General features: G+C 43.3%; 1 protein-coding gene across 1 annotated transcript; it reads right to left on the reverse strand.

The window, feature by feature from the left end:
• Positions 1-3,629: 3,629 nt before the first annotated feature.
• Positions 3,630-11,130, reverse strand: LOC129702523 (protein FAM162B-like). The gene is made up of 4 exons (XM_055644268.1): positions 10,875-11,130; positions 9,241-9,349; positions 6,946-7,054; positions 3,630-4,143 (listed from the first exon to the last, which is right to left on the reverse strand). The coding sequence occupies exons 1-4, from the start codon at positions 11,089-11,091 to the stop codon at positions 4,051-4,053; spliced, it is 528 nt and encodes a 175-aa protein (XP_055500243.1). The 5' UTR covers positions 11,092-11,130; the 3' UTR covers positions 3,630-4,050.
• Between the last annotated feature and the right edge of the window lie 325 nt (positions 11,131-11,455).

Below are 11,455 nucleotides of genomic sequence, written 5' to 3' on the forward strand. Positions count from 1 at the left end.
CAAAGTCGGCTATGGGAACGGATCTGCCAGGCCGGACCAGAGTTCCAGAGCCCCGGCTACAGGGGGCAAATTCAACCTGTTGATTGGAGTAGAAGTCCCAGTGAAGTCGAGATCGGCCGCCTCACCAGGCCTAGGCATCACTATTTCGTGGGGACTGCCGGGGGAGTTAAGTACGCTCTTGTCATTTTGTTAGGATTATAGGAGGTGCTGGAAAATCGATGGTAGACCTGTGTAGCTAATTACTCAGCTTTTCATAATCAAATAATTAGGCTGTAAATTGAGACAATGGTGAATCCCTCCTCTTATACACTTATAACAGTCTATAATCTAGGTCAGCTGGTGTGTATAAGTCAGCACTATACTTTTGATGAACATTTGTTTTTGCAAATGTACAGGACCGTCACTTTGGGGACTGACATTCTGCTTATTTGATCCATTTTGAAATGTATTAATTTCTGAAATATTTTCAAAGATGCCATTCTTAGTGTGATGGATGAAATTTAGTATACAGAAGTGCGACAAGAAGCGTTTTAAATTCTTTTTTGAAATATTACCTTGGGTTAAGATATTGGAATTTGGATGGATTTAAAAAAAAATCCCAGCTGGGAGCACAGTGGGGCATTAGAAATAGTTTGTGGTTTAGAGGTAGTTCTGTGACCATGAATGGGAAACAAGGTGAGTGCTAGATTAGAGAACACTACTTGCATTACATGGGCCAAACTGGTTATAACGCAGTTTTAGTCAGCGACTAGTGGACCACTTAAAAGTTACTCTTGAAATTGACTGGCAGTAAAAAAGTTGTTTTGGGGGACAAAAAGTCTGGGGACAGCCCGCAGTAATCAAACACCACTGAATGTTAAGAAAACTGTTGCTGTTTTAACTCCGGGTGGCTGCACATCAGCAAGTAACGCAAGTATCAAAAATGCCAAGATCAAAAGTCACAAAAATATAATACTGTCTGGAAAAGCTTTCCGATTACAGTTTGGCAAACTTCATCAATAAACATCGGATGGTGTCCTTTCGAATAATATTCGTGCAGTTCAAGATCAAGTCAAGTCAAGAGAGTTTATTGTCATGTGTTCCAGATAGGGCAATGACATTTAGAGTTTAGCGGTGTTTAGAAGGATGGGGGGATATCTTATAGAAACATAAAAGCATAAAAGGACTGGACAAGCCAGATGCAGGAAAAATGTTCCCAATGTTGGGCGAGTCCAGAACCAGGGACCACAGTCTTAGAATAACGGGGAAGCCATTTAAGACTGAGGTGAGAAAAAACTTTTTCACCCAGAGAGTTGTGAATTTGTGGAATTCCCTGCCACAGAGGGCAGTGGACGCCAAATCACTGGATGGATTTAAGAGAGAGTTAGATAGAGCTCTAGGGCCTAGTGGAATCAAGCGATATGGAGAGAAGGCAGGCACGGGTTATTGATTGGGGATGATCAGCCATGATCACAATGCAGGCTCGAAGGGCCGAATAGCCTCCTCCTGCACCTATTTGCTCTGTTTCTATGAAATTCTTGCTTGCTACAGCACAACAGAGTATTGTAAGCATAAATACAGAACAGTTCAGTGTGTCTAAATAGCATAGACCATATATATGCACATAAATAAACAGATAAAGTGCAATAGACTGTTATAGTTCAGAGTTTATTTAATAGCCTGATGGCTTTGGGAAAGAAGCTGTTCCTGAACCTGGATGCACCAGATTTCAGGCTCCTGTACCTTCTACCTGATGGCAGCGGAGAGATGAGTGTATGGCCAGGATGGTGTGGGTCCTTGATGATGTTGCCAGCTTTTTTGAGGCAGCGACTGCAATAGATCCCTTCGATGGTGGGGAGGTCAGAGCCGATGATGGACTGGGCAGTGGTCAAAACTTTCTACATTCTTTTCCGCTCCTGGACGCTCGCGTTGCCTAACCAAGCCACTATGCAACCAGACAGCATGCTCTCTACTGTGCACCTGTAGAAGTTCGAGAGAGTCCTCTTTGACATACCGATTCTCCGTAATCTTCTCAGGAAGTATAGGCACTGATGTGCTTTCTTTATAATTGCATCAGTGTGCACGGACCAGGGAAGATCTTCAGAAATATGCACGCCCAGGAATTTGAAGTTCTTGACTCTTTCCGCCCGTTGATATAAATGGGATTGATACATAGCGAACAAAATGTTTATTTATTGTTCAACGGGTAAGAATATAGCGGTGCAAAGAAACGTGGAGACAACAGTACAGCACAGGAACAGGCCCTCCAGCCCACGGTGTCTGTGCCCAACATGATGCCAAGTTAAACTGATCTCTGCCTGCATGTGATTCGTATCCCTCCACTTGTAATTTTTAGTAAATGTCTTTTGTGCTTCGGCTGATCATATGCTATTTTGAATGGAACAGTCCATAACTCGGATGTGCAATTATTTTCTTAAAGCATTTTACAATACATTGCTCAATTCTGCCAAATTTCACAATGCAGTCTTGTTGAGCTCAAAGTAAAGGTGAACAATTTAGTGACATGCACCCGTGATTGTTACACCGAAAGAAACTCTTCTTTCAAGATGGATGTTCATCTATGCTCACCTGCATCTGCCTCGATATCTGGGAATGGCCCTATACCTCTGATAGCAGGTAGGTGGCAGGAACATCTTGTATAATAGAATCATTATTTATGTTTGGCTCATCTAAATTAAATGTGTACTTCACCTTTAAGTGTGCATTGAATTTTCTATTTGTACTTAATGCAGTAGAACCCTAAACCAGTTGTGGCCGCCACTTGCACATATTCTTTCCTGTTTAGTCTAAATAGTAGGTTCTTTACAATCGTTAAGAACAAAGTTTAATTAAACAATTAATTTTCATTTGGTGCTATGTGGCCTGGGCAGTTTTTGAGTCTTTTGAAATAGAATTTACCTGTCGTACATTGTTAGCAGTGATCACCAACCCCTTTAGTGAAGCACTGCATGATGTCTGCTTTGGACAGCATGGTGGTACAGCGGTAGAGTTGCTGCCTTACAACGCCAGAGACCCAGGTTCCATCCTGACTATGGGTGCTGTCTGTATGGAGTTTGCGTTCTCCCCATGACCGTGTAGGTTTCCTCCGGGTGCTTCGGTTTCATTCCACACCATAAAAGTACAGGTGTGTAGGTTAATTGGCTCCTGTAAATTGGCCCCAATGTGTAGGATAGTGCTAGTGTATACGGGGTGATCGCTGTTCAGCATGGCCGAGGGCCTGTTTTCATGCTGTATCTCTAAAGTAACTGACTTGGTAGTTCAGATGCAAAGGGTCTTTCACTTTTGCAATTATGTTTACTCTTATCTGACTGTAAGGACAACTTTTTATTATAATGCAGAACTAATAAGTTGCCGCTAAGGAAGTGAATGTCGTAGAAGAGGCACAACAAAATTATTTAGACCTGTAAGGAAGGCGACGAGTAGGTTAGAGAAGAGCCAAGGTAATCACTGGTAATTCAGCAACTGTAGCTAAGGTATCCTGTACCTTTTCACTTTGTATGTTGTTTGACGGTATCAATCCTTTTTAAGATCCATGTGAATATTTGGCACCGTGAACTCCAGACTCTTGACAATGAGTCCCAGTTTGAAGCAAACAGATGTTAAATTATTAATAGCTAGCCAAGGCAACTATTGCAACACAGGTGGATTTTATTTAGTATTTTAATTTTTGGTTAAGAAAGACAAGCAAATAATTGTAGGAATATCCCTGCCGATTAATTAATGTATTTAGAGGAAACGTACATTTTGAGAGCTCTCTAGTTTAGTTAGATTGGTTGAAACACAATGTTGAACATAAATATGTCAAATATTCTTTGGAAACTACTTGCTATGATATTTCTGTTTTTTACATGTAGTTTCAGTTGTAGAACTTCACTGCAAAACAGCTATAATTTCTAAATGGTTCTCACTCCTTAACGACAAAAATCAGTCAGTGTAGCTGCAGCGCTGGGAATAACAGTTCTATACAAGTATTCTGCCTGTATGTTGTGTTGCGTTCACACGCAGCCATGGAGCTGAGTAGCATCCATTTCTGCCTCAGTCCATACTCCATCATTGGCTCTTTGGGACTGCTTGCTGACTTGCTTTCAGCTTGGCTTTCTTATCCAGGTTCATGGCTGACAGTGATTCGTGTCTCCTTGCTGCCTGCAAATGGAAAGGAGAGACTTTCAGCCTTTGAAATATTCTGAATGTTATGTTTCATACTAAGGTAACCTTCCTGCTGTGACTACAATCTTCATTGGACTATCCCCTAAGGCTGGATGTGTCTTCTTGGCCACTCCTCGCCAATTTTGCAGTGCAAATGTTATTTGCCATTTATCAGTTAATTCCTGAATAGTCTGTGTTTTGGTGCTTGGAGCCCACAATAGAGCAGTTTATTTGTGAAAGTAGATAAAAATGCTGGAGAAACTCAGCGGGTGAGGCAGCATCTATGGAGCCAAAACGTCACCTATTCCTTCGCTCCATAGATGCTGCCTCACCCGCAAAGTTTCTCCAGCATTTTTATCTACCTTCGATTTTTCCAGCATCTGCAGTTCCTTCTTAAACAGTTTATTTGTAAATGTTATGACACCACAACATGGTTTGGGAACAGCTCCATCCAAGACCGCCAGAAATGACAGAGAATTGAGGACGCAGCCCAGACCATTACACAAACCATCCTCCCTTCCACTGACTCCATCTACATTACATTCTGCCTCGGCAAGGCCACCAGTATAATTAAGGACCAGTCTTTGCCCGGTCACTCCCCTCTCTTACCAGGCAAGAGGTACAGAAGTGCTAAAATGCACATCACCAGATTCAGGGACAATGTCTTCCCAGCTGGTATCAGGAAATTGAACCATCCTCCCAACAAGTAGAGAGGAAACCCGGCCTACAATGTACCTCATTGGAGAGCTTTAATCTGGCTTTACTGGACTTTATCTTACATTAAGCATTTATCCTGTATCTGTACACATTTGATTGTAATCATGTATAGTCTTTCAGCTGACTGGATAAAACACAACAAAAAGCTATGCACATGACAAACTAAAATGTTGCAGTAATCTGTCTGAAGAAGGGTCTCGAGCTGAAACGTCACCCATTCCTTCTCTCCAGAGATGCTGCCTGTCCCGCTGAGTTACTCCAGCATCTGGTGCCTTATCTAAAATGTTTTCCATTCATTTGCTTAAGAGTTGAACATGTGCAATGCACGGCAAGCATTCTCACTTCTGCCCTCACAGTGCAAGCAGGTCCCGACCATCTCCTGCACCGCTGGGGTGGGGGTGGCTTGCCTCATGGTTCCATAATCATTGTGTGAGATGCTTCCTGTGTCCACAGCATTCAGTTTTACCAGGGTGCCTAGGTGTCACACACTCTCAACATTGTCTGATGTCCAGGGTAGTCATTCTGACCTCACAGTGAACTCCATAATGTTTGGGACAAAGACCCATCATTCATTTATTTGCCTCTTTACTCCACAATTTGAGATTTATAATAGAAAAAAATCACATGTGGTCAAAGTGCACATTGTCAGATTTTATTAAAGGGTATTTTTTATACATTGTGGTTAAAGTGCACATTGTCAGATTTTATTAAAGGGTATTTTTATACATTTTGGTTTCACCATGTAGAAATGACAGCCCCCCCCCCCCCCCCCCCCCGCATTTCAGGGCATCATAATGTTTGGGACACGGCAATGTCATGTAAATGAAAGTAGTCATGTTTAGCATTTTGTTGCATATCCTTTGCATGCAATGACTGCTTGAAGTCTGCGATTCATGGACATCGCCAGTTGCTGGGTGTCTTCTCTGGTGATGCTCTCTTTCCTCTTAATGATGTTCCAAACAGTTGATTTTAGTAGGTACACAAAAATGCTGGAGAAACTCAGCGGGTGCAGCAGCATCTATGGAGCGAAGGAAATGGGCAACGTTTCGGGCCGAAACCCTTCTTCAGTTGATTTTAGTAAGCAGAATGTTTGGCTGATGTCTCTAACAGTTTTATTCTTGGTTCTCAATCTCATAATGGCTTCTTTGACTTTCATTGGCACAATTTTGGTCCTCATGTTGATAAACAGCAATAAAAGTTTCCTACGGTGATGGAAAGACTAGGTGCTGAGAGCTCTCTTATACCTGCATTAAGGAGGCAATTAAACACCTGAGCAATTACAAACACCTGTGAAGCCATGTGTCCCAAACATTATGGTGCCCTGAAAAGGGGGGACTATGTATAAACACAGCTGTAATTTCTACATGGTGAAACCAAAATGTATAAAAATACCCTTTAATAAAATCTGACAATGTGCGCTTTAACCACATGTGATTTTTTTTTTTTTCTATTACAAATCTCAAATTGTGGAATACAGAGGCAAATAAATAAATGATGGGTCTTTGTCTCAAACATTATGGAGGGCACTGTACCTCTGGAATGTGGTTATTTGGTCAATGTGTAGACTGGAGTTGAGTGACCTAAACTAGGACCTATGTGTATGTGCCACGTGATCTCATCATCAATAGCAGCTTTCATTTATTTGATGACTTGAGATTGACTGATTGGACAGTAATAAGAGATTGAATTTATTATGTGAACAAAACCTACTCAGTCCATTTTCCAATTTAGTTTACAGATACAGCATGGAAACAGGCCCTTTGGCCCACCAAATCCACGCCAATCACCCGTTCACACTCGTTCTATGTTATCCCACTTTCTCATCTACTCCCTACACACCAGGGGCAATTTACAGAGGCCAATTACCCTGTACGGGCATTCTTTCACAGAGGGTGGAGAGGAAAGGTTTGGAGGCCTAGGGGCCAAATGCAGGTAGATGGAATTTGCGTAGACGGGGCATCTTGCTTGGCATGGACAAGTTGGGCTGAAGGGCCTGTTTCCATGTTGTATGGGTGAGTAAGCAGAGCAAAGGAACTTAGTTTAACAGAACTTGATTTGCGACAATGAGTAACACTGACTTACCTTCTTTCCCGATATAACCATTGCAAAGCACCCTATTATGGACAGGACCACCATTAAAAAACAGCCTTTCACTCTCATCTTGTTTCTTGCAGCACTAATTGTCTCAAGTCTGAAACAAATAAATTGGTTGCACGTGAGATAATCATACAATTCAGTATACAACGTTTGAGAATGAAGGAAAAATGGCAAGAATTGTCATGCAGGTGGTCTGCACTGGCCATAGGCCAAGGTGTGTACTTTCCAAATAACCTGACGTTGATTATATTTCAGGTCCAGTGATGGCACAGTGATCTCATTAGAGAGATTCCAATGAATACCAAATCTGCAGAAAGACACACAGTGCTGGAATAACTCAGCAGGGCAGGCAGCATCTCTGGAGAACATGGATAGGTGACGTTCCGGGTCGGGACCCTTCTTCATATCTATATACTATTAAAACTGTGTGTTTGTGGGTGTATGTCAGGTTAGATTTTCAGATTAGATTTTTAAGATTTTTGGCCTTTAGTTCGTTGGTCAAAACCACACCCAAAAACTCCAAGATTTTTTCCATTTCGCTAGCGATTTCACTTTTACATTCGCATATCCACTCCTCATTAAATTTCGTCGTTTTTCTGCACACATTTTTAATAAAATCCTTCCCTTGAGTGTTTAAAGCTAGTTTAAAGCTAGCTAGTTTAAAGCTAGTAATACCATATATGGAAATAAAAGTTCAGTCTGAAGAAGGGTCTTGACTCGAAACGTTGCCTATTCCATCGCTCCATAGATGCTGCATCACCCGCTGAGTTTCTCCAGCTCTTTTGTCTACCTAGGAAATAAAACTAGTAAGTACCTGGAAGGCAAAAGGAAAAAGTACATAAGGTCATAAATGATAGGCGTGGAATTAGCCCATTCGGCCCATCAAGTGTACTCCCCCATTCAATTATGGCTGATCTATTTCTCCCTCCTAACCACATTCTCCTGCCTTTGCCCCTGACACCTGTACTAATCAAGAATATATATATATATTTTTTTTTTCCTCTGCCTTAAAAATATAATTTGACTTGGCCTCTACGGCCTTCTGTGGCAAAGAATTCCACAGATTTACCACCCTCTGACTAAAGAAATTCTTCCTCACCTCCTTCCTAAAAGGAACGTCCTTCAATTCTGAAGCTAAGACCTCCAGTTCTAGGCTCTCCCACTGGTAGAAACATATTCTCCACATCCACTCTATGCAAGCCTTTTACTATTCTGTACGTTTCAATGAGGTCCCCCCTCATTCTTCTAAACTCCAGTGAGTACAGGCCCAGTGCCGTCAAACGCTCATCGTCATATATATGCCTGGGATCATTCTTGTAAACCTGCTCTGGACCCTCTCCAAAGCCAGCATGGTGCCCAAAATTGTTCACAATACTCCAAATGCAGCCTGACCAGCGCCTTAGAGCTTCAACTTTACATCAGTTTTTGTATCCAAGCCCTCTTGAAATAAATGCTACCATTGAGTTTGCCTTCTTTAATACTGATTCAATTTGCAGATAAACTTTTTGGGAATCTTGCACCAGCACTCCCAAGTCCCTTTGCATCTCTGATTTCTGGATTCTCTCGCATTTAGAAAATAGTCTATGTCTTTATTCCTATTAAAATGCATGACTCCCCATAATATTCCATCTGCAACTTCTCTGGCCACTCTCCCAACCTGTCCTAGTTCTTCTGCGTGTCCCTGCTTTCTCTACACTACCTTCCCCATCCCCTATTTTCCTATCATCTGCAAACTTGGCTACAAAGCCTTCAATCCCCTCATCCAAATCATTAATATACAACGTGAAGAGCAGCGGCCCCAGCATCGACCCCTGCGGAACTCCGCTAGTCACTGGCAGCCAACCAGAAAAAGCCCCCTTTATTGCCACTCTTTGCCTTCTGCCATCCAGCTAACCTGCTATCCACGTTAGTGTCTGCCCTTGGATACCATGGGCTCTCTTCCTTAGCAGTCTCACGTGTGGCACCTTATCAAATGCTTTCTGAAAATTTAGGTAAACATCCACTGACTCTCCTTTGTCTGTCCTGCTATTTACTTCAAAGAATTCCAGCAGATTCGTCAGGCAAGATCTCCCCTTCACAAAACAATACTGACTTTGGCCTATTTTAAGCACCCAGAGAGAGAATGTGTGTGCGAACTTGCAGCACTGTGAGGCAGCAGCTCTACCAGCTGCGCCACCGTGTGTGTAAGCAAGTGAATAAAACTTAACAAAGAAAGGAGCAACAGCACGCTTTTGGAAAAGCCACTGACCACTAAAATCCCATGCCCATGTGCTCACTTACGAAACGACTGCTGGAATATCCTCTATCCGTTTGAAGCGACCAGTCCATAACAAAAACTTTTTATCAAAATTCGAAGGTTTGTGTCCTGGTATTTTGAAAGATGGGGATCCTGAATAAACGTAGACAAGTTTAAAAGGACATTAAAAAAATACACAATACTGGAGGAACTTGGCAGGATTGGCAGCAGTGCTGGAGGGAAAACAGATGCTAGCCAAGACCTGAAACAGGAAATTCTTTTCTTTTCACAGATCCTGCCTGATTTGCAGAATGTTTCCAGCATTTTCTAATAATAGAATGACAAAGCAGTCAATTTTACATTAAAATTGGAAATAAATAGCATCGGTCGGAGGAATGGCCCCAACCTCAAACATTACATGTCCATTCCCTCCACAGACGCTGCCTGCCCTGTTGATTTCTTCCAGCACTTGATATTTTGTTCAAGATTTCAGCATCTACAGTTCCTTTTTGAGTTCAACAGCCTCAGCTGTGTGTGTGTGACATTTCAAATAATCAAAAGCTGATACTGCAATAATGAGGGGATGCTCAAATGTTGAAGTGCCAATCTTTAAATAGGGCCTTAAAATTATTCCTTTCTGTCTGTGAAAATGGTAATTGCACCAAAATACTATTACAATAGAGCATTAGTGGAAAGGGTCCCATCCTATCTTTAAGAGATTTCCTTGGGATTTAAGGAGGGTTGAGGTGTAATTAAAGTTGGTAATATGAATAATAATAGGAACTGTAAACTCTTCCACAGGGGGTGGGTAGTTTGCATGGCGGTTTCTTGCTGTTTACACTGGGCCTCGTAATTCCTCAATGACAAGCCCAAATGCTTCAATGTGCTAAGTGATTGGGTTCGAGATTACCAGGATTCACTAGCAATGTTGCATTTCTCCAAAGAGGCTTTGAAGATATCCTTAAATCTGTCCTTCTCTTCCCATGACAGAGTGCTCTCCGAATAATGGTCTGGACTCTCCCCAGTTAGAGGCAGATTGAACATGCTCACTGTATTGCAACCCAATCATCAATTGAGATGGACAATCCCCATCCTTCTGGCCATTCCTTCATTTTGGTGTAAGATCCACACCATTAACTTGGCTGATGTTTATCCCTCGAGCAACATCCCATCCCAACCTGTAATTAATGCATTCCTTCATGTCGGACCACGCAGCTGAAATATCGGTCGTTTCCAACCTCCCTGTTCCGATCTCACGAGGCCCCTCTCCTCCACCATCCAACACCTTTCTGCCCAAAGATCCTCTATAATCTTTGTTTCTGCCCACACGCCCCTCAACTCAGCGCCCTCCCCCCATCACATCACCTCACCATTCACACCAAAGCTATAGGATCTTTGATTCACACACACCACCACCCCACCATTAACATGCCCGCCTCACCATTCCCACACACACCACCCCATTCACACCACCACCACCCCATTAACATGCCCGCCTCACCACCCCATTTCCCACACACACACACAACCCATTCACACCACCCCATTCACAACACACACCAGCACCCCACCTAACATTCACTGTCCCACACCACCACCACCCCCATTCAAACCACCCCATTCCATTACATACACAACCAATTCCCCATTCACACACACACGCCGCCCGGCCGCTGACCTTCAGCTCTGCCCCCGGGTACCGGGTGGTTCCGCGCTGCCGTCTCCGTGTCTCTCCGGCCAGGGTCACCCGTGAGCCAGCGGCCGAGGCCGAGGCCGGCCAGGAGCCCGCGAGCCGCGGACGGAGCCAGGGTCCGTGTCCATGTCCGGGCCGGGGACAGTGTGGGGGTGAGGGCCGGTGTGGGAGGCCGAGAGCCGACGCCGCCGAGAGCCGCCATGTCCGCCCGAGCCCAGCTGCTCTCTAAACTTTTCCCCCCTTCTTCTTCTATATAGTGTTAACTCTTCCCCCCCAAAAACCAAAGATCCTATAACGGATCCGCCAAAAACGTTGAACCAACCACCTGGCTGAAGAAAAAAAAACGATTATAAAACTATAGGAATCATTCCCTAACACCGTCAAGGGAGCGGGATCTATGTTATGTTTGGAGTGAGGGTTTAACTAACTGTGTGCAAAGATCCTAGAGTGCAAAGATCCCTAATTACTGTGTGCAAAGATCTCTAATTACTGTTCACTCAGTCAATCTCTAGGACCTTTGACTGTGTGTGTGTTCGTGTGGAGGTGAGGATGAGGGTGAGGGGGTG

Source organism: Leucoraja erinacea, chromosome 13 (genome assembly GCF_028641065.1).
Source record: "Leucoraja erinacea ecotype New England chromosome 13, Leri_hhj_1, whole genome shotgun sequence".
Lineage (NCBI taxonomy): Eukaryota > Metazoa > Chordata > Chondrichthyes > Rajiformes > Rajidae > Leucoraja > Leucoraja erinaceus.